This window comes from Meriones unguiculatus, chromosome 3 (genome assembly GCF_030254825.1).
Source record: "Meriones unguiculatus strain TT.TT164.6M chromosome 3, Bangor_MerUng_6.1, whole genome shotgun sequence".
Taxonomy (NCBI): domain Eukaryota; kingdom Metazoa; phylum Chordata; class Mammalia; order Rodentia; family Muridae; genus Meriones; species Meriones unguiculatus.
The window spans coordinates 36503251-36530644 of NC_083351.1; the positions used below are offsets into that span (position 1 = coordinate 36503251).

Sequence of the window (27394 nt, forward strand, 5' to 3'; positions counted from 1 at the left end):
CACTCCCAACCTGCCATGTTCCCCTGCAGCTTCCTTGACTTCCAGCTCCTTCAGATGGCTGCCTCCCAGCAGCACTCTTCCCAAAGCTGGCTCCTCCACTCACTGCTTGGATGCCTTGCCAGCTCCCCTTGCTCAGGCTCAGCTTCTCCGTGTTTCCGCACCCCTTGACAGAAATGTGGTACACACTGTGATGCACCAGGCTCTGTTCTACTACTAACTTTAGCCATCTTCCTGGCCACCACCTGTTATATTATCCCCACCTTTTAGTAAAGATCCGGGCCTGTGGGGGGAAGTTACCACTGGCAGGACAGAAGTCTCTTTCCAGAGCCCTGTATTTTGCATCATCCAGAGAGGGCTCCTCAAGACATCCTGACATGCCACCTTCTTGCTAGGCTAACCATCCATTCCAGGAAGTCCGAGTGGCCCCAGAAATGACCCACCAACATGCTGATCTACAGTCAAGGCTTGCCTGTTGTACCATTCTTCATTCTTTCTCCCCTTACAATTTAGCTGACCTACTTCCTGCCCCTCTGAAGAAGAGGAGGCCGCTTCATCCACATGCCTCTTACATCTCAGAGGTCTGCCAGGACATCTGGAATCCTTTGTCAAGGTTGCTGTTGCTCCATTTTGGCCTCTGACGTACTCTATCTTTATCCTTGATTCCTGTGCATGGCACAAAGTACCAGGAAAACACCGACCTACACAAATGAGTGGAGTGCTGCCCAAGACATGGTACAAAGATTCATCTGGTCACAAGTAGTGGAGGGAGCTCAAGCAATGGATGGAGGTGGGGCTTGATGCCTGGAGATCCCCTCTGGCTCTGCTAATAAGCTAGGGAGCCTGTGGCAGTTGCCATGGTGAGCAATGGATTTTTTTTTTTTTTCTAAAGAAAGCAACATGTATGTTGAGTTGGAGACCTTGCTTCTATTCCATGTCACTTGCTGGAGGTTTTATGGTGGGTGACTTTCCTTGGTCCTTCATCAAAATGGGGAGACATAACACCTGAATAAATAGGCATCCCTTTCTGTGAAAGCCAGTTCTTAGGGGCCATGCACTCAGATCTAGCCTCATATATACAATGAGGAAGAGTGATGGGAGTTTCCTCTCTCCCAGCCCCAACCTCCCCCCACCTGGTCTCCTTCAGCACTTTCCCTCAAAGGCCAGTGACTGAGGTTGCAGTCCTAACTCTGCAGAAAGGGGCATGCGTTCTTCAAGGGGGAGAGCTGATGATGCGAGGATGAGACAGACATGTGGCCAAACTGAGAGAGATACTCGGCTGAGGCTCAAGATGAGTTACACGGATTGGATCCCTCTGGTTCTAGCTTTGTTATTTGGTTTGTTTGAGCAGAGCTGGTCTTGAACTTGCTATGTTGCAGAGACTAGCACTGAACTCTTGATGCTCTGACTTCCACCTCCCAAGTGCTAGCAGTACAGGAGTGTGCTACCACACCGTTTATCACTAGCTCTCTGGCTTTAAGCAAACATATCTTCGCTACCATTTCCTCTTCAGGGAAATGGAAATGACAACACGCAAAGTCCAGAGCCTTTGGGTGGCTTCTGTTCAAATCTTGGTTCTACATCTCCTGAACGGTCAGTGGGTGACTACATACTGTAGGTATCAATAGGTAAGGAGCACCCACGGGCATTCTTGCACAGCTCATGTGCGGTCACAGGCTCATTTGTAGAAACTGCACATTTGGACAAACTGCTTCTGTGCTTTGGATTTGGGTTTCTGTTCCTGTACAGATTCCCAAACTGTGACACTTTTAGTCAGTCACCTTCAGGAGGACGATGTCTTCCTTTCAGATGGCCTACCTACCCTGGTCTGCATTCCTCCTTCTGACCTGGGCTACGGGGAAATGCATGGGGCCACTGAGCACCTGTGAGCCTGGGACCGCCCTCCAACTCTCAGCCACACCGACCCATGTGTTCCATGTGAGTCGTGTACTGGCTGACAATGGGGCTACAGCTCATGGGCTCTGAGCTGCTGGCTGCACATCCACCTCAGCTTGGAAACTGGAAGCCGTCGTAGACTGACTAAACAGGAAGCAAATGGTCACCTGCCCCTACCACATCAGCAGGCCCCTTATCGTAATCTGCTCCTCTCTGGCCTTCCCTGACCCGTGAATACAGGTGTATTCTTGCAGTGAATACAGCTTGCTCCTTAGTTCTCATCTGCCGATACTATGTTCCCTCTCATTACAGCAAAGGGGTCACTTTGGCCCTAGCCATCCGCTAAGCTCGCACCTCCTGTCTGCAACCTCCTGGTTCATACTTCCCTCTCTATAGGTTTGACTGTCATATGGACAGCTTTTGAGCATGAGTTGTTTTGCTCCTGGGGAAATGTCACTGTTAAAACGTGAGGGGGCATGACAACTGCAGGCAATTTTCGGTTACTGACATAAACAGGAGGCAGGCCACGCACTCCAGGAGCAAAGGGAACATATTCAGCAGACTACGACCCCAGTCTTAAGACAGGCGAAAGTTAACTTTGCTCAGATACATTCTTCAACTGTGGAGCCCCTGTAGGCAAAGGCAAAAGTGCGTGCGTGTGTGTGTGCGCGCGCGTGCGCGTGTAAGAGAAAGAGAGATAGAGACAGAGACACAGAGAGAAAGAGACAGAGGGAATGTGTGGTCAGCCATATAGAAGAGATGTGAGGCTGTGTCCACCCTACCACAGACTATCATTAGTAAGCAGGAACAAACTGCAGCCTTCTTGTCACTGCCAGTAAAGAGCAGACTCGGACTGAGTGGACAGGCAGGGACGGCTGGCTCACATCTCTCTCCCATTCCTTTGCAGTGAGGAAGAGGAGGCTTGCAGACCTGACGGGGCCTATTATTCCCAAGTGCCGCAGCGGTGTCTAGTGTGCAAAGGAGAGCCCACGCCTGTGAACTGGACATGTTCTACCGACAATCTGTGCTCCCCAGGGGAGACCAGGAGGCAAACGCTGGCGTGGAACTCTCGTGGCTCAGTTCTTTGTGCACTAAGGTTTAGGTTAACTAGTGACTGTAGTCGGACCTTTTATAAAATATGGTTAATGTGAAGATTTTTAGTCACAGAGCTCAGCCTGGTAATTATTTAAAAGTGAAGAAGCCCTCAAACTGGCAGGTCTTGCTACAGACAGCATGACAGTGGCAGTGACAGCCCCCTTGGTGGCCATGCTTTGGTGTTTGGGTGCATTGACAATGGAACGCATCAACACAGAGCACTCTTCCCACCTAGTTTGGAAGCACTGTGAAACACTTTATTACAGATTTGACCATAGCAACTCAGTGAAAAGAACAGATAATCATGATTTTTCAACCCCACTTGAAACTTTAACCTCAAGATTAAAGCTGCCAAATTGACCCCAAGATGAACACCTCCTCCCTCCCCTCTTCCCCCGATAATGAAAGACAAGCCACAGACTCTTCTGAGAGTCAGAAAGACACAGGATTCCTTCTGCCAGGTAAGAGGAAGAGGGAGGAAAAGGCAATGGTGAAATTTCAAGTCTTAACACCCGCCACCCAGGCAGCACCCTGTGTGCTCTGTGTGGACACCTGGGGTGGACTCACTGTGCTCAGAAGTCATTTTTTCCTTTTTGAAGGCCACCTTCATGATGGAGGAAAACTTAGAGCCACATGAAATATCTTCCTATACCACAGTGGGTGCCTGGCTTATGTGAGGTCAACACCACTGGGTGAATTTCCAAGACACCATGGCTGCGGTACTGAGCATAGCCCAGCTTACAGACACCAAGTGTCTGCCAGGTCACTTAGGAGATAAATAATCACACAGAGCTCTCGCCTACAAATGAAGGCTCTGAAGGACAGCAGTGCACAACATCCCAACAGTAAAGAATTAGGAAATCCTGGCCAAATGACACAAGTGATTACTCGGAAACCTAATCTTGGCATTTCTACTGGATCCCTTTTTTAACACCATGGGAGCCAGCAAAATGTTAAAACACACTATTCTTGTGCCTTTTAATAGACCACAGTGCCAGTAAAACTAGCATTTTTGTTTGTTGCTTTGGAGTTTTTTCCTTAGGGATTCAGCCAATATTACAATAATGGCAAGGCTCAAAAGCTGTTCAGCATAGCCCAGGGGGCTTCTAACTTAAGAGAGCACACTAAACTGTAATGCTGTGGACAGTACAGGGTAACTAGAGGTGACCTCAGGGCCTCACCACTCAGAGTGTCTACTGAGGATGCACACAGGCCCAGAAGTGGCACCAAGCTGCAGGGACGGCCATCCCCACTCAGCTTCTCCTTGAAACACAACTGCAGCTGCATTCTGCATCACTGGAAACTGCAAAATAATATTAAAGCCATTGGCATATGTATGGCTCTGTGTGCTTCTTAAGAATCGTGTGATAGGGACATGTGCCCAAAGCCAGAAGGCTGGATAGCTACCATGCTGAATGACCTCACTAAGAAAAGTGTTTTGTGTCCCAGGTGCTGACATAAAGCTTGCTTTTCATCTGGATCTCTACAGACACTCAGATGCTGAGAGAGGGAATGCTGGCTGACGCAGGGCTGCTAGGCAGACATGTTTCAAGAAATCAAATCGATAAAAGTGTGGACACCTGTGAGAACACCTCTGCGCGATAAGCTGTCAGTCTGACCAGGAGCCAGCATTTTCTGTAGGGACAGAGTGTAGATAGACTCTGAGGGCCACACGGTCTCTGGCCAATTACCCAGTAGTGCCATGATCACATTGTTGAAAAACGGGCCAGGCTGATTGAGTAAACACTTCAACGCAGAGGGTGGTCAGTGCCACAGGTTACAGGCCTCTTCAGGTAGTCAGGGAAGAGGCTGAAGCAGGGGAGGGAAGATGGCAGCTGGCCTGCTTTAAGAGTCCGTACCCAGGGCCATGTTGTTAAGGGTCCATGTTTTGCTGCCAGGTTAAAGGAGTGTGTAGACAAGAACAATGGCGACTGCCCTGCTGTACGGCAGAGAACACATGGCGCAGCCACCGTGCTCACGGCTCTACCCCTCAACATCCCTGGGATCCCCCACGGCTCACTTGCTTCCCCGGTTCTAGCATCTTCTGAATCAAATGGGTCAATTAGTAGCCAACACTGGACTCCCTGTCGCCTTTGCCCGTGGCCATCTGCTATGGTGGCAGTGACCAACATGGATGTTCCTAATTTGTTTCTACAACCATGACAGTCTGCACAGGGCCACTTAAGCCTACACTGTGAAGCTCAGGGAATGCTCGGAGGCTGCCGCTCGGCCTCCCCGGCACCAGGCCCCGGCTCCAGGCTCACGGGCAGTCATGCATGCTGCTCCTGTGGGATGCGTGGCCTCCCGGCTGTACACTCACATTCTTCTTTGAAACTGTCCTGCGTGGGACCTGAAGCCTGCTTGCCCACTTTATCTTGACACGTGACACAACAGGCTGTGAATCCTTGTCCTTGACAGGCAGAACAGGTCAAAACAAGCTGGCGGCATTGGGGAGTAGAACAGAGTTTATATTGGTCCCATGGGGCTCCACAGTATGAACATTCTAGGGAAGAAAAAGTTTTATTATTCTCTTTCTCTTGTATGTACACACATACACACACAGGCATGTACTTATCGAATTCCTAAAATAACCCTTAATTCACTAGAATCTAGTATACTCTTTTGGTCCAAGGGAATGTTTCCAAGTTAAGCAGAGTGGAACCAACCTCAACACTTGGAAGACAGGAAGACTGCAAGTTCAAGGCCAGCCTGGGCTACATACAGTAAGACCCTGTCTCAAAAATAGAAACAAATAGTAAGATTAAAAGAAAACACTATTCCTGTCTTCTAAGAAAGAAAAAGGCCCTTTAGTCGGGTAAGGGTGGTATGGTGTGATGAGGCTGCTCCTGGGAATTACATTCTGATTTGTCTTTACCAATCCATTGCATTTTTCCATCCAGAAAACGGTTATATCTCTTTCTCTTGAGCACTTCTGAAACCAGTTCATTATCTGTTGTTACACAGTCTCTCCCTGAGATAATCTTCCTACCCAGGGGGACAACATCCCTGAATGCAGATGACCCCACATCACATCCAACTTACAGAGTGCACAACTCCCTACCCCAGGCGGCCACCAAAGGCCACTGCCAGGACACCTGACCAGCCAGCTCCTAACCTGCACATTATCTTCCTTCTCAGCCTGTATTTCTTGGCCAGCTTCTGGCTACCTTCGAAACACCAGGCCCCTTGCTCAGCTATGCTACCTTTGAGCCTTTTCTCAGAGTCACAGTCACATGCAGGCGTTCACGTCCTACAGGCTACTTACGCTATAAAATCTCTAACTTGTTTTCTACTTATAACTTATACTATACCTTGCTACAAAACAGATCTGAGGTTTTAAATAAGACAAATATTAAACCATCATGAATAAAAGAGCAGAAAGGTAGGCAGGAAAGATGGCTCAGTGGTTAAAGGCACTTGCTGCCAAGAATGATGGCCTGAGTCCAATCCCCAGGATCTACATGGTGGAAGGAAAGAACCGACTCCTGTAGGTTGTCCTCTGACCTCCACAGGTGCATTTTGGAATGTACATGAGCATTTAAGTAGATTAGTAAATGTAATTTTTCACAGAGACCAGAAAGGAAGGAGAGAAGATGAACAAACCTTACTAAGAGGTCTATATTCATAAGGTTCTAAAAACTGTGGCAACTATCAAGGTTGTCTACCTCTGACTTTTCATTCAGATACTACTGAACTGAGCAATCCAGAGCCATTCATCTTTAGGGGACTGTCTTTTTCTAGCTGTTTATACCCAGTAAGTCCCTTCGGTGTAGGCAAACTATGAGCTGGCTGCACCAGCCACCCTCATGGCTCTGCCTCTGCCATTCTCACCTTCAAATGTGCCCTCGGGGTGTGAGGGCAATCTGTCTGAGGCATCTGACACGCACTGATCGCCAGGATTGATTCAGCTGATCAGGCTGTCTAAGCAGGTGTCCCTTTCCTCCCTCATGGCTCCATGTGTGTCATTCTTGAAACTGCAGCTCAACTGAGGAGGATGGCTTTCCCCATATAAAAGAGGATCAGTCTTTGGTCAAGGGAAGACTAGCAGCTGTAGAGGAATTTTAATCCAGTAACATGGCTGCTCTGGCAAGGGATCATATCTAAATACCTGCTAGGTCTATCTGGTTAATATGCAGGCAAGCTCTGGATTATAGCATGATCTGGCTGGAATACAGATATGCCTTTAGTTCACACCATTAACCCCAAATAATGAAAGCAATATGTAATTGAGGAGAAGACAAAGGGACAAATTAGAGAAAGATTTCACAGAATGAGTCAGAGACAAGATATGCCCAACTCTCAACGAGAATGGCACAAGAAAGGGTACCAAAGAGCAGTGCAGGGAGAGCGGTGGTAGGAGGAAGAGGAAGAAGAGGAGTGTGGCAGTTTCACTGGGACAGATTTACAGAGGCAGGTGGCAGAGAGAATAAGCCAGAGAATGAGAGCCAAAAGATTAGAACATATTGTCGGAGTTAGTTTGAGGCCAAGCAAAGCAATTCAGTCAGAAGCCAGATTGAATCAGTCAGTTTGGAGAGGAGCTTGGGCCAGAACAACTGAGTTGAACCAGCCAGCAAGTGTTCAGAAAGAGCTAGAAAGGAAGGGTGAATTAACTCAGCAGGGAGGCTGAAACATTCTAGCCTAGGCTAGCAGACAGAGGCTGGAAGCTGAAGCCTTCAAGATTTGGGTATGCAGAAGATTAGATTGTATGGAGGCTAGCAGCTTCCAGGCCTAGGTCAAGGGATAGCTAGAACAGAAAGAAATGCTCTGGGCTCAGGCCAAGCCATGTATTTGTACAGCTTGGATATAACTCTCATCTGAGGAAATGAGAGCAACATTACAAACAGCTGCTGTGTGTTCCTGTTCAGACCTCCACAAAAGCCCTCAAATGTCCACAAGCAACCTATTGCTTACCCTTTTGCATGGATATTTGTAGCCTGATAATGACTATGGACCTTGCCTATGAAAAACAATTTTAAATGAAGAAAATCAAATGCTTAGTGTTTCAAAAGAAGTCAATTGTATGGAAATACAAAGTAGCAAAATATCTTTCAGAACGTGTGACATAACAAGAGCTTCGTTATTTGATAACACATTAAATCCAAGAGTTAGTGGGGGACTATGAAACTGATGAGCATGATGCGATGCTGAGCTACTTACAACAGCAGCAGTGGATACGGCAGGACTGGGAATTCTACTAGAGAAAATGGTCCAGCACATCTGGCACAACTGGTCCACTGTCTGCATTCATGATTGATGAATATGTTTCATTTTTGTCATAACTTACTGAAAATGAAAATTTAACTATCTTCTCACTCAAATTCTCAGGACCCCCAAATTCTACATACTAACTCCAGGCTAAGTCCCTGATTTAAAGGCAGGTGGGGTTATGCCCATTTTAAAGGGCTTGCCCACCCAGTACATGGCATGGCCAGCACCATCTGATGCCTGCTTCATTCCTGCATCTCCAGCTGCTGGGAAACAAAATGGTGGCCAGTAACCTTCCCTTTTCCATGTCATGTTCAGGTGTCCTGGCCAGCCTTCCCTGGGCAGGGCTTAGAATGTTGAATAATTTTGACCTACAATGATGTGGACTCTGGACCTGGTCTGACCTACCTGATACCACAGAACTGTTGTAGGCCAGGGCAAACCGCTCATCAAAAACGAACAGCTTCCCTTTGTAAAAACCATCAGGAAACTCTTCCAGGTACTTGTGGATGCCACCCTTGAGCTGAAACACTTCCTTACACACTCCCTGGATATAGAAAAAAAGATCAAGATGTCGAAAGAAACAGGTTTAGACACAGTTCCACAGTGATGAGTATCCAAGTAGAGTATCCACAGCCTGTGCCCATCAGCCAACGGCTCCCAAAGGCCCCCGCAGGGTGTGGAAAATGCTGACCAAAGGGTCAAGCAACCACCTGGCCAGACCTTGCCTACCAGAGGCTGGGTGATGACAGTTGTCAGGCCCTTCACCCTCTAAACCCCAGGAAGCCTAACTATTTTTGCTACCCCCTAAATATAGGAAGGCATCTGTTGAGACATGTAAAGTTACTGAATTTGCTCTTCTCAGGATCACGCACAAGGATTAGGGAAGAGAGCCGCTCAGCTAAGCTTGTTCTTTTGTAGTTGACGAGTCTTCAAGACTGCTAAGTGCTGGGGACTTAAGAAGCTCAGGTTTTTGACTGACAACCCTATGGTAGCAGGGAAAATAAATCCCTCAGCCAGCTTGGGGTGAGCAGGGGTGAGGGGTAGGAGTGAGGTGGGAAGCTCCAAACAGCTGTTGGTGGGGCATGGTCTTCACCCGTGTGCTGGGCCCGCAGCAGCTCACCTTGGCTTTGAGATACGCAGAACCCCGCTCACAGCGGATCCCCCCAGTGCAGTACATCAGCACCCGCTTCTGCCTGAAAATGTCAAGGTTTTTGTCAACGTAGCTAGGGAAGTAACTGAATTTCCTGATGTCTGGTGCTAAGCAGCCCTGGAATCGTCCCTACAACATAGGGACAGAAGGAAATGATTAGAAAATGTACCTGCTGGGAGCCCAGTTCTTTCCAGGTCACAACTCCCACCTTGGCAAAGAACATTTGCTACCAGAGGCTCAAATCCCACACTCTCTCCCTTGAACCTCAAGAGCTGGGGTTGTGGGTTCCCTTCTTACAGATCCCTCGGGGGAATGGTCAACATTACAGTGGCAGCTTTTACACTGGCACATGCCAAGGGTAGGTTCATGGGAAACAAAATGCTTACATGTGCCAAGATGGCTTTAACTTGCATTTTTCTAAGCTTTCTCAACAGACCTGCGTTCAGGACGCAGGTTTTCCCTGTGCTGCCAGTACATGAAGGAGACTGACGTGGCTAAAGGTTCCACATGGGAAGGACACTGTGCTGCTGTGTGAGGCCCGCCCACCATTTCGTGCCACTCAGTTCTGGCTCTTACTTACTATTTTGCTTTCATAGAAGTTTCTGCAGTCCAGTAGGATAGTATCACCTTGTTCCTGATTTGCCTGTGATAAAAGCTTTTCTATTTCTTTATGAAAATCTCCAGGGGATAAATGGATTCCTAAAACCAAGCCAAACAATTACATTAAAACAAATGAAAAACTAATCACAGTTGTGCTAGCCTGACTGAAGTGCTGGCTTGCTCCTTTCCACGTCACCCTGGTTTATAATTACAAGAGTCAGAAACGACAGCCCTGAGGATCAGGGTAAGATAGCTCAGCATCCCAGGCATTGTCCTCTCCTTACTCTAAGCTGAGACTACAGAGTTCCTGCAGTTCAGAAATCAGGGATTTTTCTTATACCAGATTCGTGGGGATTTATTTGGAGTGCCAGTCCACTGTGTGCTGTGTGGTCAAGTGAGTCTTGAACCGGACGGTGCCCTACTGTCAATGCGCACAAAAGAGCTTCAATGTGCCCAGGAGTCACTGCAGCCTTCAAACTGTCAAGTAAAAAAGTTGAGCACAAATTCAAGGCTAAGACCTTGGGTTACACCAAGGTAGTTGAGTTTGAGCATATGTATGTTTGATACAAGTGTAAGAAGATGTATTTAAATTTGTGGGCATTCATAAGAGAAAAGGTGGGTGGAGGGGACAATACAAACAAACGTGAAAAAGGTGAGAAAAAAAACAAGAAAAGAGACTGGAAAGAAGAGATGGAGATGAATATTAGAGTGCAAGAGGACTGAAAGGATTCTAGCCTGAAGAGCATTTGCCTCTCAACTCAGAGCAGAAATATCCCCAGACATCTTACTAATTGTGAAGAACTTGGAGTGAACTTGGCACTGTGAAATAATTACACTTGAGGGTGGGGCCTCCGGTGACAGTTACTGACCACTCATGACAGAGCTCTACAGTACCACAGGAGCCTCACTCTATTGTGTATGAACCCCAACTACCACTCGATAGTTCTCCAAACACGGAGAGAAAAGGGGTCCCTGAGCACAGTTTAGGTTTCCAATTCTGAAAGCTAAAATTATAGAGTGTAATCAGGCCTGATGCTATTCAGGTCAATGTCGCATAATTACATGGGTCCCAAAACAGTGATGTAAAAAGTGAGGCTCACAACTACGATGAGAAGCACAGAAATTCTCATTGCCTCTCCCTGTAGAGAGCTTCAGGGAGCCACGTTCATTCCTTGTCGCTGCTGTTACTGCTGCTGCTCTCTGGCAGAGGAAGCCCAAAGAGACCGAGACCAGACGGGCATGTTCACGAGAAGCCCCTTTAGACCACCTGCTCAGGTGAAGGCAGCCCGGGACTGCCTGCCGGCCTCCCTCAGCGCCCAAGCAGTGTCCTGCCACACCAGGGAGAGCCGCCGTCGTACCACCTCCTGCTAAACGGGGACACGGAACAGACACAGCCTGCCCGGTCCTTCTCTTCATGCCTGTTTCCAAGATGCTTGTATCTCAGCCCTTTCCCTCTGGTTTAACTCTTGGCCTTCTTTTTGATATTTGCCTATGAAAAACGAACGCCTTAGAGGCAGGCCATCCTTTGTTCTTCGAGAGAAGACAGTACTACGTAGGAAACAGGGAGGCAGTGGAAGCAAAAGAAGGGACTGAACCTGATGTGATCAAGGCTCTGGCCCAGAGCTGTCTAGCATAGATGTTGCTAGTCACTTGTGGCTGACAACTACCTGAATGCGCTCTGAAGAAGGCGGCAGTAAATGTGACACACGTTCTGCATTCCAAGGATTAAGTATGAAAAAGTAAGCAACTTTGCTAATACTTTTTGAATTAATTACACAGTGAACTGTTTTAGATACACTACATTCATCATGTCATGCAAGCTGATTTCACCTATTTCTATTTACACTAGAAATTGAAAAATAATGTTATGTGGCTCCCATATTTCTACTAGACAGCACAACTCTCAATCTAAAAAGCAATCTAGGGGTAAATGAACAGAGGACTGTCCTATTGAGGTGTAATTAGCACTGTGCCAAGACTGACCAATGATTGAGTGACTTCAAAACTAACTGGCAGGGCCATCAAGATGACTCAAGCCTCATGATCTGGGTTTGATCCCCAGGACCCCAAGGTGGAAGGAGAGAACCGAGCCTCAGGGGTTATCCTCTGACTTCTACATGCTTGCTGCAGTTTGCAAGCCCCCAACACACAGAAACACATACAAATACATGAATAAATGTAATTCTTCAAACCCTAATCTGTAGTGAGGGGAGATGTAAAGGAAGTTTTGGTTTCTTTAAAAAGTCAGTTATGTTGTATAAATATGTTTTTATTTTAATCCCAAGTGTGAGGTTTTAGTTGGGCTTTAGTTTGACCACAGCTGATAACTGTCTCGTGCATGTCATGGCCTTTGGTAGCTGGTATAAAAAGGGGCATAGTCTAGGGCTCTCAGGATATAAATATGAGAGCCCAGAAAGAAAAAGTGTGGCACGTGTGTTGGTGGCGAGTGGCGTGTAGCAGTTTGGAAACCAGAGATGGACAGTATGGTGGTTTGGAACAGGCAGCCAGAGAGAGACGCTTCATGGCACAGACACTTGGAGGAGACTGCAGGCTGTATTTGCTGTTGGCAGAAATTGTTATAGCCCTAAAAGAACCCATCAACCCTAAACAGCTGGGAGAAGCAAAGGGGTCTGCACCCCCTCTCTCCACTACTCTTCTTTCCTACCTAGGGTTGGGGGCTTGGAGGGGAAAGGCTTGAAGGAAACTTAAATGAAATAGTTTGAATCGAGTGCTGCAGGTAGAGGTGAAAGTGCAGGAGAAACAGTCAATGAAGGACCACCCCATGGGATGCACTTAACACTATCCAGATTCCGAGAAACTCTACAAGCAAATCACAGTCCTTGAAAGCCAATCTGCAGCAGGGGAGAGCACTGAAAATACGTTTTTCTTGTTAAAGGGATCTCATTTAAATCTGTTTCCTTTTATTTGTGTGGGGGTCAGAAGACAGGCTCAGGTATCAGTGCTCATCTTGCATCTTGTTTGCAAGGGACTCCTGTTTGCTAGCTGGCCTGTGAGCCTCTGCAGCCTCCTGTCTCTGCTCCCCAACTCCCAGCAGGACTGGGACTGCAGGTGTGCACTGCTGTGTCCAGCTTTACGTGGGCTCTGCAGAATGGAACGCAGGTCCCCACACTTGAGTGACAAGTGCTTTACCCATCTTCCCAGATCCTCTTATTTATTCTTAATAGAAACTTAAGAAATCATTAAACAACTGGGAATTCACTGACAAGGTATTTATTAAGTAATTATTGCTAAAATGTTTCAGACATGGTAACAGTTAAATGTAGCTGTTACTCTCATTTGTTCAGAGGTAACTACTAAAGTCTTAAGGAATGAAATAACATGAGCCAGAGGTTCTTTTGAAAATCATCTAGGATGAGAGAAAGGGATGGGGTGTGGAGGACAGTCTGCTATGAATGAGTAGCTGAGGCTTTGTAGTAAGCATATGAAAGTTCACTCTATTATTCTTTGTACTCTAGTTGATGTTTGAAAAAATAAACAAAACCAAAAATCCCCACCAAACAAATGTCTTTCAGTCATCTATAGTGACTGCAGGGATCGAATGTTCTAGAACACTGCTTTGGTTTTGAAAGCTATTTGCTTACTGTGACAAAAGCCCATGCGCTCTTTCTGCTGACTAACTATTTGCATGTAGTAACCACAGTGCTTTCAAATTGCTCTCACTAGAAAGAGGAAACAACTTGCCAAACTATCACCAAGAAAAATGTGCTATGGTCTAAACGTGAGTCTTTAATTACCATAAGCACCAGGGAAGCCAGGCTAAGTGCTTGATGGACAAAGAGTTAGCCTCCCTGTGGCTATTTCAAAGAGAAGACTCACTACAGTTCTTGCTAATCAGTGTCTACCTTTCTTATTTACCCCTATGACAGAAAGCACAACTCTGTAAACATAAGCTTACCGGGGTTCTTGTAGGAGACCCGGCTGGGGCTGATCCCCATAGGCACGATCTCGTCAAAGACGCCGACTCGCAAGTCCGGGAAGCAGTGAGCCCCTCCTTTGCTGCGCTGGCCACGGAGAAACAAGACAGTTTACTTGTCCCACTGCCAGGTAAAGACAAGTGCAAATACAGGATCTATGCTCTGTTTTAGAGAGGGATTGCTCAAATTTTAAACCTCAAATTAGAAGGGGAAAAGGAGCTTTCAATGGAGAAAAAGTTATGGTCCAGGATATTCTAGATATTTCAACCTGCTACTGTTTACTGTGCCTCCTCTACATGCACCAACATTGTGCGTATAAGCCTCTGTGCACTTACTCAGCACTTGAGAAATGCACATGTGATCACATACCAGCTTCTGCTCTGAAGCAATGGCTGCTAGCGTTTTGCTGTGGCCAGCATGAGCATTAGTGAGGTGTTCCCACCAGCTTACCACCTACTGTGACAAAGCATAAAGTACTTAGACAGAGCACCTCAGCTGAAAGAACCATGACTTCAACTTCAGGTTCACTAAAACCATAGTCCACAACAGAGATCTGTGAAACAGTCTCTCCAGTTAAAACATCCAGGTTTTAAATACCAGCTTGTTTAAGTGTAACATCCTTAAAGGAAGGAGACCTTGGCTCTACAAAGGGTACTGACATGACAAGTGACATGCTCACTTTGGAAACAGTGACAAGTACACTTGTTTTACTGCACTGGCTTGGAACTCAAAAGGAAAAGGGATTTGTCTGGCTCTGTGTGTGCTCCTCAGTGACCCACAGAAGCAGACTGCTCTAGCTTTAGTTCATTTTCTATTCTCTTACCTTAAAATCATCCTCACACAGGTAGCCCTTAAACAGCGGGCAAGAAAGCATGACTTCTACGTAGAGTCTGGTGGCTATTTTGCTTCCTCCGACAGTCCCATTGATTCCTTCAGTAGCAATCCGAATCTGAGACACAACACAGTGAGGAATGGATTGCTGTCTTAGTTTGGTTGTCTTCCCAGGATAAACTAAAGGTCCCTTTCATGTCAGTGAGTGTAACAGGAAAAGCAGAGGTCCTGCTCTGACCACCAGTGTTACAAGATAGAGCACAGGTATCCCTCTGAAACAGCATGGCCCACTGTTCAGCTCAGAAATTCAGCCCATACATGCCAAACAAGCTCTGGAAAGTGTTTGTTCCAGAGCCCAATGGTCCAGTAGCCAAAAAGGATTCTGATATGATTCTAAACCCAGGCTGTAGACAGAAGCTTCCAGAGGTTCAGGGAAGAAGATGGGCTCCACCATCTCCTCACAGGCAGCCCAAGAAGCTTACATAGGTACAAAATTCCAAAAGTAAATTAAAAAACAAAACAAAACAAAACAAAAGCCCCGGGAAGATTTTACCGAAGTCCCGACAGTGGGACACACATGTCACCTCTGCATGGCGGCTGAGGGAAAGCCACCACCCCAAACCCATGCACTGGAAGTCAGGCTGTAGTTTGCTCACTGAAGCACCCCACGTCTGTATCGACGCCTGCCACACGGTGGGTCTGAGGCTCTCTGGATCCTCTAACCTGAAACAGTCTGTGAAATGCTTCACTTGTAATGGGTCAGGGCAGCTTGGGCTAGGCTGTGCCTGGGGGCTTGTACAGTCGGTTGCCCCAGTAGTGTAAAATCCTATAAGTGAGTTTAAAGATGGCGCAGCTTTGTAAGGAGCCACCCCCAGAGTAAGGTGCTAGAAAATGCCAGCTGAGGAAGCACACAGTTTCTGGAGAGAAGTGAGCCAGTGCAAGGCCCTGAACTGTCACCGCTGCGCGCACGCGAGTGCAGCCGAACCTGAAAGCTGTATGTGGCTGTTCACTGTCAGCGCCCAGGGAAGACAACCGAGTTGTTGTCTCATTTGACCCAACTCTTTAGGTCACCCTACAAGTCGATGCCAACCGACCAGTGGCAGCAGGATCCAATTACCACTGACTTTTAGAGAAAGAGGGCTGCAGCAAGTGTATGTGTGGAGTTGGTGGAACTGGAGATGGAGATGGTACAAGACTTGCCCAGCACCGGCAAGGCAGAAAAGCAGGCCAATCTATGAGTTCAAGGCCAGCCTGGCCTACAGAGTGAGCTCCAGGACAGCCAGGGTCACACAGAGAAACCCTGTCTTGGAAAATCAATAAAATAAAAAATAAAATAAAATAGGGGCCAAAGTCCAGGAGAGCCTTCTCTGGATGTGAGGCAGAGGAGCAGAGAGAGCACAGGCCATCTCTTCTATAGGATACCACACCTTATCACCAACTAATAGGAGACTACAAAGAAAAAGAGCCTGGGATCAGCAAGACCAGGAAACTTGTCTGAAAGCAGTCTGACTGGGGCAACGGTGAATGTGCATTTTTATGTGACTGTTTCTGAGTAGACAGGCAAATTCTTCCTATTTTATTTTGACCTCAGCAGCCAAATTAATGCCAAATATCCACTCCCTAAAGGATCATCTCTAAACTCACTCATTACACTAGCAATATCTAGATTCTTAACATGTCCTTCAAAGATGCTCTTTGTTGAAAAAGCCTTGTAAGTAGGAAACTGAGACAAGCAACAGTTAGCATTGTGGAACACCTCCTGTGACAGAGCTCCTAACTGTTAAGTCATCTCTACAGCTCACTCTCAAATTTCTGGAGCTCTTATGATGTATAGGAAGGAGCATTCAGGTTCTCCTTTTCCTTAGATAAAAACCAACATGTCAAATCCCAGTACTAAAGTATCTCACTAAACTGGCCAAGTCCTTGAAGTCTAGAAATATGAATCTGAGAGCTAGGAAGATGCTGCCACCTGGTGGACGGGATTGCTCACTGCTAGCAGGCCACAGGCTTGACCGAGAAGAGACCCTTTTCTCCTCTGTGTGTGTAGCCTAGCCTGCTCTTGGAATTGCAGCAATCCTCTGGCCTCAGCCTCCTAAGTGTTGAGATTACAAGAGTATACCATCATACCTAGCTTTAAACCAAAATAAGATTGATTTCATAATTATGTACGTTTTGTGTGAGAGAGCTGACTGAATGGGGATAGTGATATGTATTTTTTTTCCAGAGCACAAATCCTTACTTTTTTCAAAACCGTTTGCTAGGAATTAAGGCTATGGTTGTTGAAAAAAGCCTCTACTCTCGCTCTGTCCTCCGCACAGACTAAAGGAGATCGAGATGCTAAGAGTACAAATAAACATGTGCTATGAGAGCATCACAGGCGCTCCGGAAGGGTCTACTGGGGAAAATGCATTTAGATGAGAGGTCAGGAAAGGCCTCTGAGAGTCAGCAACATCAAGCTTCAGTAAAATTAGACAGGAAAAAAAAAAAAAAAGAGCGTAGGAGTGAGCATTGATGAGAATTTGCCTTAAAAAAAATTGGCACACAAAACAAGACTTGGTGGGTCCCAAGAAACTGAAAGACACAACTGGAGTGCGAAGAGTGAGGACGGCAAGGGCCCAGGTCCTGCAGCAGCCTAGGCTGTGTCAAGGGGGTGGGCTTCCTCCACCTGCAGCTGCTGAAGCTGTTCTAATGAGCTCATTCTGGCTGTTTCAGGGAAAGCAGACTAAACAGAGGGTAAGAATTGGAGACCAGAGGCTAGTCTAGACAAGCTTGAGCACAGTGGCGGCTTGGGCTAGGGTAGGAGGGTTAGAACGGAGTCAAAAGATACTGCAGAGAAAGGTGTGGTGATGAAGTGAACAGGGTGAGTTTTACCAACACTTGTCAGACAATATGAGTGTAGAAAATAGCACTGACCAATGAATTATTAGTAACTGTGGCATGGAAAAACCTAGCCACATGATTCTCAAAAGGTCTCTACTTCCTTTTGGCTTAAATTTTGAAAATTATTTAATGTGCATACATACAGATGGAAAATAAACTACAAAGGGCATTTTACAAAAATAAATGCCATTTTCGCATGCAGAGATGAGAATATAGGAATATGCTTCCTCTCATCTTTACACACACACACACACTTGTGGATACCTAAGGAACATGTAGCCTTTCTTTCCTTTATTTAGCAGTTTCCAATCCTTACAGAGTATCTGCCATTGGAGTGGTACTTTTGTGCACTGGGCAAAGATTATCCTTGCATTTACTCAAATGCTGATTTCTATGCTGGTCCAGATCTGATTATATGCCAGACTTGGCCTGTCATTTTTATGAATCATCTCCTGTCTTGGTATGCTGTAAATATTGTTCTCTATCACCTTCTGATTGGTTAAATAAAGAGCTGACCAGCCAATAGCTGGGCAGGAGAGAAGATAGAACATACAGGCCCAGAGAAGGTGTCCCAGGTGGGGAACAGAGAGAGGAGAGTTGCCGTCAGAACACAAATGAAGAAGCAAGTGCACGAGCAAGATGAAGATGACAGGTAGCCGGGCATGGCAGGAAGTAGGTAGGCCAGTGGTAGCATAGCTGAGTATCTGCCCAGCAATAGTGCCCGAAGCTTTTAATAACTATAACAGGTCTCCATGTCATTATTCAGAGCAAGGGCAGGCACTGAAAAGCCGTATATTTACAGCCTTCTATATGCTCAACCTTGCTCCAGCACTGAGACTACATCAAGACAAAGCTCCTGCCTCATGAGGTCCTGCATGCTATGAGGGAGATAAGCTCTAGTTTCAGACCATACTTGAGTCTTTAAGCTGCAGCAAAGGCAGAGAGTAGCAAGGATACTTCACTTCACATTGCCCTCTGTGGAAACAGCACTGGAATAGAGCTCTGAGAGCACATGGGGCATGCAAAGGAGGGGGCGGTCCTCATAGAAGGTAAGAGGTACAAATGTCAGTTCCTGAGCTCGGGAGCGACCTGATCCTATGAAAACCAACATGTAACTTAGAATTAAACCTACATGCAAAATGTACAAGAAGCTTTTGAGTTCAGAACATCTCCCTATCTCAGTCATCAGCAAACTGCCCTTGCTTCAGCATACAATGTATCAGAACCCAGCCATATTCATGTACCACCCATGAATGCTTTACATCTACAACAGTGCTGAGTAATTTTTTTTAACAAAGCCTGCAATATTTACTAGTTTACCCTTTAGGTATAGGCTGACCAACTCCTGATCTATAATATAACGTATCAACAGCTATCCAATACTTTACTAGAATGCCAAGCTGGACTTCCCTTCCTTCTAACAGCTTACCAAGTGAAGACTTGTAGGAAGAGCATAGCTCCTGAGGCTCTGCAGGGTGCGTGTGGAGCAGGGCTTACCTTGCCTGTAAGATGGAGGTGATGGCACAGAGCTGTCTGCCAGGCACAGATCCAGCGGGGGTCCTCCAAGTCGCAGTAACAGTAATACAGAAGCACCTCTCCTTCCTTGTCGCTCTGGCCACTACAAAAGGGAAGTCAGAGGGCAAGAGCAGCTGAGCCTCAAGGAGGCCAGTTCCCAGTGCATCCAGGCAGAGTGGGAAGACCACAAAGATGGAGAAACCCTCGCCTTTGTTCTTATTCTTCTAACACAGGAGCACTTCTCTTTCATGTTTTCTCTACATAGGACAGTATCAGGGCCAGACTTCCTACATTACAAAAACCAAATCTGCTTTACTGTCCTCACTTACCATTTGCACCCAAGAGACAGATATTATTAATTCTACTTTATAGGCAAGCTGGAAATTTGAGCCCACTGTGGCTTATCCTCCATCACCAGGCAGTATCTGGCTTGACTGTCTCACCATAAAAAACATTTTACTTCAGTTTTTCCATATAATACACACACCTATGAGACATGTTATTATTGGCCACATAAGACAAACCTTTCTATGTCAGCATGCTCAAACAGTAGCGCTAAACATCAGTACTTTAAGAGAGCAGAGAAGAGTGTAATATAGTTTGAAACTACTTAAAAAATTTAAAGCAAAGGAAAAGGTTGGATTCTGAAAATTCAGTATATGGAATAGTGTACTCTAATATTAAAAAAAAACATCTTATGCATTTACTATTTTTATGTGTGTGGGTGTTTTGCCTGGATGTATGTTTGTGTACGGGTATGCATGCAATGCCCATGAAGGCCAGAAGAGGGCATCTTATCCCATGGAATTACAGATAGTTGTGAGCTACCATGTGGGTGCTGGTAATCAAACCTGCACGCTCTGGAAAAGCATCCAGTGTTCTTAACCACTGAGCCATCTCTCCAAGCCCTTTCCAATAATTTTGATGAATGATTTGTCTGTCTGGATGCATATTTCCGAATCCATCAGTACCTGGACCAAACAAATCTGTTTGATTCTTAACTACTCTACTAGCTCAGACATTTTAAATCAAAGTATGTTTTACAAATGAAATTCAAGCACATGTTCCCATCCAAACCCTCAGGAGGAAGTTTTCTATCATTACAGATGGGCATGCACCACATTGCCTGGCAGTGGGCAGTGCTGACATGACTGCATCCATCCTTTCATTTTCCTGCTATGGCTATTTACAGCTGTTTCCAGTTTGTCTTTTTTAATTATTTTTTTAAATCTTTGTGTGTGTGTGTGTGTGTGAGAGAGAGAGAGAGAGAGAGGTACCTATATGGTATGAATGTGTTTGTGTGTGAATGCAGGCATATGGGTGTCACAATTTGTATGTGGGAGTCAGAGGACAATCTATGTCAGTCCTCACCTTCCACCTTGTTTGAGACAGGGTCTCTTGCACTGCCGTGTACCCGACACTTCTGTCCCGTGGCTTCTGAGACATCTTGCCCCTATCTCCCATTTGGCTGGAGGAGCACTGGGATTACCCAGGCACCGGCGTGCCTGGCTTTATATGGGCCGTGGGGGCTCAAACTTAGGCCCTCACATTTGCACGGCAAGCACTTTCCCTAACAGACCATCCTCCCAGCCCCTATCACTTTAAAATATAACTGGCTTACTTCTGGTTAGCATTTAAGATACTGGGTTGTTTCCAATATTTTGTTTTTACAAATAAGATTGCCACAAACATTTGTGTTTAGGCTTTTGTGGGCATATGTTTATACTTCTGTTGGTTGTAAACCCAGGAGTGGATCCCTGGGAAGATGTCTGAATTTTAAAAGAAATCTGCCAAACCCTTTTTTCTGGAGTGGTGGGACCATTTCCACTGTCACCAGCAATGACGGGGTGTTTTAGTTGCTTCACCAGTCACCAAGGTTGGTATTTCTCATTTTGCCCATTTTAGTAGATTAACTGTAGTATCTCACTGTGGTTGGAAAATATTTTACAAAACAAACAAAATACAGAGTGAAAAACTTACCTCAGCTCATCCAGGCTAAAGCGGCTTATATCAGGAAGCCAAGCAGACACTTCCTGATGAGGAGTGAGCCAGTCTTTGGGAGACCTCTCTTCATCTGTAGATGACTGACTCTGTGAGGCACTCACTGCTGTGGTTAGCTGCTTTAGAATAGCAGCAGTCTGCTGGTAAACATCTTCTGCATGCTGGGTTGCCACGTGTCTGTGGATGCTGGTCTGGTCTGCAAATAGCTGCTGACAACATCGCCACCGTTTTTCCTTAAATTCATAAGAAGGTGCAGGAACTTCTTTGGTTTTGACAAAAAGGGCAAAGGCCTGCAATTAAGATTCCAAACACCATCATTGTTTAACTGCCTTAGGTTTAGGAGTAACAAAGGTCTCACGACAGTCTCTTATATCACCTTTTATGGGGGTTGGGGTTTCTAGTTTGGCATCCTGCCAGCCTATAAAGAATTCCAAGAGCAACAGGGTGGCTTTGTATTGCTTCTAGCGACCCATACACTGACACGGGAGTGGTAAGGTAAGGCTTCATACCCTGGCCTTCCAAACCTCAGCTTCAACATCTACAGTCTTCTTCTGCACATGTCAGAGACATGGACAAACCTGGACACCTTGCTGCTTACACCTCCCTGTGTTTGTCAATGCTGTTCCGTGAAATGGAATGCTGCTCTGTTTTCTCTATCATAGTGGTTCTCAACTTTCTTAATGTGACCCTTTAAAACAGTTCATGTTGTGGTGACCTCAACCATAAAATTATTTCATTGCTACTTCATAACTGTAATTTTTTATAATTTTTATTTTAATCACAGGTCATTCACTTGGATCCCAGCTGTAGCTTCCTCCCTCTTTCCCTCCCAATCCCACCTTCCCTCCCTCATCTCCTCCCTGCCCTCTTCCAAGTCCACTGATAGGAGAGGTCCTCCTCCCCTTCCATCTGACCCTAGCTTATCAGGTATCTTCAGGACTGGCTGCAATGTCCTTATCTGTGGCCTAGCAAGGCTGCTCCTCCCTCAGGGGGTGAGGGGGAAGGGGGAGATCAATGAGCCAGTCACTGAGTACATGTCAGAAATAATCCTTGTCCCCCATACTAGAGAATCCACTTGGATCCTGAGCTACCATGGGCTACATCCGAGCAGGGGTTTTAGGTTAAATCCATGCATGGTCCTTTGTTAGAGAAACAGTCTCATGGAAGACCCCTGTGCCCTGATATATTTGGTCCTTGTGGAGCTCCCGTCCCCTCTAGGTCATACTAACTCCCCCTTCTTTCATATGATTCCCTGCATTCTGCCCAATGTTTGGTTTTGAGTCTCAGCATCTGCTTTGATACACTGCTAGGTAGAATCTTTCAGATGCCCTCTGAGGTAGGCTCCCATAACTGTAATTATCCTTCTGTTATGAATTGTAATGTAAATATTTGATAGGCAGGGTAGCTGATATTTTACCCCAAAGGGGTCATGACCGAGAGGTTGAGAACTGCTCTATCAAATCACTTTTAAACACTTAAAACTCATTGCAGAGGCCTCCCCTGATGTCAGTCTATGACATTCCCATGAAATGCTATCTTTCTACTTTCTAGATATAAAATCTTTTATTTCCACTTTCTCACTTAGTTGTAAATACTGGCTCTGCTAGCTACCTTTGAAAACACAAATGTGAGACGTTATTCAGCCTGTATGTACCAAATTTCTATTTGGAAAAAGTAAATCAATGGTTTTTTACATAAATGGTTTGTTATTTTTGTTTCGTTTGGTTTGGTTTTTTGGTTTTTCAAGACAGGGATTCTCTGTATAGCCTTGGCTGTCCTGGACTTGGTTCGTAGACCAGGCTAGCCTTGAACTCACAGAGATCCTCGTGCCCCTGCCTCCAAGAGTGCTGGGATTACAGGCATGTGCCCCACAGCTGGCCTGAATTACATAAATGTTGAACAGCATCCTCTAATACAGGAGTCACAGTGCAAGGCACTCCTGAGTGTTTCCCATCTGCTTCCAGCCTCATCACTCACTATTTCTTTCACAATCTTAGTTCAAATGAACCACTCTATTCACTGTTCCTTAATGTAACTTGAACAACCCTGCCTCCCAGCTTTGCTTATGCTCTGCTTAGTGTCTGGAATTCTCTTCTGTTGTAAAAATCTTATCCAACTGAAAAGATGCCATCCTTTAAAGCATACATTTATAAGGCAATTATAGCCCAAATGAGCTAAGAACCCTTCAGGGAACTGACAAGCCTGTTCTCAGTAACAACCTCCTACTGTCCATCCAGCAAAATCCATTTCCCTTTCTTCCTGGAACACTGTCTTTCCTAGCCTTTGCAATTAGGGCTGTACAACTGCTTCCAATGGAACTGACATGCTACAGTTCCACTTCTGCTCCGCAAAAGCCACCCAGGTGTGCACCTCTGTGCTCTCTTCCTCCTTAGCTTTACTGGAGAGGGAACTCTGGAAATGTGCTGAGTCCTGCAGAGGTGATATCAGCCTGGGTCCTTGCAACCTGCATGTTAATAATCTCTCATGTCCCAAGTTCAAACCCCTAATGTGCTCTATTCACTGCAGGTGTGAGGCTATTTGCTACCGTAGCCTTGGCCACCACAATTAATACCTTAGGAATTTCTACAAGACTAAGGAGGAAGAACATGGAGCAAAGGCATGGACACATAGCTAGCTATGATAAGCAAAGGCAATCCCCGCAAAGGCAAATGGCTCACTGTGACTTTAAGGCCAGCCTGGTCTATAGAGTGAGTTCCAGGCCAGCCAGGGCTACAATGAGACTGCCTAAAAAACAAACAAAACAAAACCCAAAAAAACTCCAGAACATTTTTCTTCCATATCCTATAGCCAATCTACCAACTCTACATGCAAATACACCCAGAATCTAACCATTTCTCATCACCTCCCTTGGCTACCACTCCGCTGATCCAAGCAGTCATTCTTCCCTGGATTACAAAATAGCTCCTTAGACTCACTCTTTCCATACTTATCACCATTTGTTTTCCATACGAAATGCCTTTTAAATCTAGATCAAGTCGGGCATGGTGACCCATGGATCTGAGTTCAACGCCAGCCTTGTCCACAGAGCAAGTTACAGGATAGCCAGGGCTACACAGAGAAACCCTGTCTCAAAACAACAAGAAAACCAAAACTAGATCAGATAACATTCCACTATTCAAAATTCCCCAACGGCTCTTTTCCTGTCCTCTAGGAAGACCCCAATCTGGTTCCTTCTGCTCCTCCTGCTCCATCCCTTTTCAGCCAGCTATTTTCCTGCCTCTGAGTTTTCAGTTCCCTGTTTCTAAGAAGAGGGGGTTTCAGCCAATGGTTTCAACAACAAAAATACATGGCATTAAAGAGGGGCATCATTACCAAACTCTTGCCCACCAGCAGCAGGTTCAGTGGCAGCCTCAACAGATGCCTGCTGCTCCATTACCTGTCCTTTTTCTTACACTGCAGCTCTGAGTTCCTGAAACTCTTTCTGCAATGGAGAAAAGAAGTCCAACCTTCCTGTCTAGGACCTAGTAAACCCAAATACTCCACCCTAACTGTGCCAATACTGCATGTTACTAGGCTACACTGTGAGGTGGAAGGCAGGCTCGGTGATACACTTCTATGTGCACTTCTTTAACTTTCAATACATGAGCATGAAGACACTGACAGCAATTTTACCTTTTTCTTTGCAAAGGAGTATTTCTTCTTTGTTCTGACATCTAACTCTGCTTTGAGACTGTTGCCGGAGTTAACCAGATTTGACTCTTTTAAATCCAGATCAGAAAACTTTAGAACACAGGTCTCCAGGCCATCGTCTTCATCTGGTGAAGTGGAAGAAGGCATCTGGTTTGCTTGGTGGGACAGTCCTTCCAGTCAGCTATCTTCTGAGACATAGCAGGACAGAGAATGGGATGCTCAGGTCTTTGTTACTTTTTGACACAAACATGAAGCTAATGAATGATTCATGCAGATGAGTGGTAGCCTCATAGCCCAAGCTGTCTATTCATTCACTTGTATACTCAATAGTATTTATGTGAAAACTATGCTCAGCCAGGCACACTTCTACACATAGAGCAGTAAATCATCAGGAAAAAGGCTGACCTCTCAGTTTACAATCTAGTGGGGAAGGTATGCCAATAAGTTAATTTTTTTAAAGTCAGGTTTTAATTTTTTTAATATTCTAAAGGAAAATAAGCATTGTAAGGAGGCACGTGGAAGGGCTTTTTATACATAAGGGGGTAGGAAAAGCCTTTTGGAGGCAATACATTTTCAAAGAAACATGAACTAGTAAGCAAAAACACAGGGTGGATGTTAGGAGGCAAACACTGCACACACCTGAAATCAACCAACAACAGCCTTACTATGGCTTTGTTTCTTTTGTTCTAAGTCTCAGAGCCAAAATTTCAAAATTGCTACTGTGGCCAAATCTTATAAAAATGGATACACTATAACCAATGAACTTTCCTTTCTTTCCTTAGTTACATTTTATTTATTTCTGTGTCTACTGGTGCCTGGATGTCTGCCAGTTCTCTCCACATTTACACAGCTCCAGAGATCAAACTCACATTGTCAGGCTTGTGTGGCAGGTGCTTACCTGCTGAGCCATCTTGCCAACCCCTATTTTTTAATTTAATCCGAGACTAGGTCTTGCTATGTAGTAGAGGCTGGCCTTGAACTCCTAGTAATCTTGAATTTGAGATTCCCCCTGCCTCTACTTTCAGAATGCTGTACCCCATATCAGACCCTAAGCTTTGCCTTCCTCTTAAAGTCAGTAATCCACTTTGAACCACATTCGCGATCACCCCAGCACAAGGCCCCAGTATTTCTTGCCTGAATTACTGATGCTTAAGTGCCTTCCTGGAGGACTTTTTCAAAGTCTCAACCTACTCAGACAATCTGTCCCCGCCCCTCTGATATCAATTTGTACCACTCTCCCTTTGCTCTTAGGTCAATGTCTGTGGCCATTCCAGAGAGGGTCAGTTAGTGCTTCAGCTTAGAGCAGAGGCTTCACCTTGCTCACCAGGCAGCTTCAGTATCCTCAACACTGTCTTGTGTACAGAGGGTGACAAATGTTAATTAATACAATACATTACTTGTTGAATGAAGTAAGGCAAGCATTGAAGAATGATAGGAATTAATTCTGTAAGTACCTGATAGTCAGGAGATTTCAGAACACAGACCATCAGGTAAAGAAAACAATGTATTGATCCCTAAAAGGTGAACAAACTGGACTTCTCAGAAGAACACAGTAGTTCATACTGAGATGGGGACAGGACCCAAGAAGCCATAGTTTGAAGTTTGCAAGTTAGTTCCTGGAGAGTTGGATTGTTTACATGTATGAATAGATGAAAAGAATAGATAGAAGATATTATTTAAAAAAAAAAAGTAGATCTGGAAAGATGGCTCTGTGATTAAGAGTGCTTACTGCTCTTGCAGAGGATCCAGGATTCGTACACACACACACACCGCACCACAAAATGCAGCTCACAAGTGTCTGAAACTCTATTTCCAGGAGATCTGCTGCCTTCTTTCGGTCTCCACGGGCTCCTGCACACACGTCAATGTACAGACACACACGCAGGCGCAAACACGTGTTTCTTTTTTTCTAAGTCCATGAGGAGTTTTAAACATAGTAAATAAATGTAATCATGTACTTGCTCTGGAAGTACAGCAAGCAGTGTCTGTGAATAAACTGTTACACAGGAAGGATCTAATGACTCCTCCCCTAAATGTATAGATTAAGCAAACGACTGAAACGGCCATTGACTGGAACAGGTAAGATTGAAGGAAAAGTTTCGGCCAGACCATGGACAAGACAGCTTGGTGCCCATCAAAGACATCAGGGCAGAAGACGTCAAAAACTGTACACGTGCAGAGGGACAAAAGGCTGGAACCAGACTGATCGATATCTGCGGCGTCTGTCAGCTGGGAGGGACGACCTGGAGTCGGCTCCGCCGGCCGGCCCTGGCTTCCCTGCCGCTGGGGAACGGGTCGTCCACCCTTCCCGCCCAGGTCTCCCGAGGCGGCTACGGCCGGGCGGCGAGAGTGAGGGCACGTACCCGCCGATCCGAGGCCTTTCCTGGGTCTCCCTTCACCAACTTGGCGCTTCTCCACGCCCTCGAGCCCACGCCCTCCCCCGCCGCGCGCGTGCGCACAAAGTCCCTGGGACGTCACCTCGCTCCGGAAGTCTCCAAAGCCGTCGGCGCAGGGGCCGCCGGGAAAAATACGGCCGGGTCGGTGCAAAACGGAGGCGGGATCGCTGCGGCCGAAGCAATTTAGCTCGCCGTCGGGAAAGTCTCAGGGTGGAAGGCGGGAGGAGGCGGCCGCGCGT

At 46.0% G+C, this 27394-nt stretch overlaps 2 protein-coding genes across 5 annotated transcripts in view; one reads left to right on the top strand and one right to left on the bottom strand.

Annotated features, from left to right (window-relative positions):
* Positions 1–4325, top strand: part of Tmod1 (tropomodulin 1) — a 74378-nt gene extending 70053 nt beyond the window's left edge. Inside the window, exon 10 of the mRNA XM_021647972.2 lies at positions 2801–4325. Coding sequence (XP_021503647.1) covers positions 2801–2865 — 65 coding nt within the window. The 3' untranslated portion in view covers positions 2866–4325. The remainder of the gene's footprint in view (positions 1–2800) is intronic.
* On the bottom strand, positions 3224–27364 carry Tstd2 (thiosulfate sulfurtransferase like domain containing 2). 4 transcript variants are annotated; one of them, XM_021647968.2, is made up of 10 exons: positions 27238–27364; positions 24742–24947; positions 21088–21398; positions 19090–19210; positions 14705–14830; positions 13863–13968; positions 9927–10045; positions 9317–9475; positions 8602–8740; positions 3224–5491 (listed from the first exon to the last, which is right to left on the bottom strand). In XM_021647968.2, exons 2-10 carry the CDS (start codon positions 24904–24906, stop codon positions 5259–5261), a joined length of 1479 nt encoding a protein of 492 aa, XP_021503643.1. In that variant the 5' UTR covers positions 24907–24947; positions 27238–27364; the 3' UTR covers positions 3224–5258. The 4 variants fall into 4 exon arrangements, with proteins under 4 accessions (XP_021503643.1, XP_021503642.1, XP_021503639.1 ...); XM_021647967.2 differs by having other exon boundaries at positions 24742–24944; positions 27238–27363; XM_021647964.2 differs by lacking the exon at positions 27238–27364 and adding an exon at positions 27123–27220.
* Positions 27365–27394: the final 30 nt, after the last annotated feature.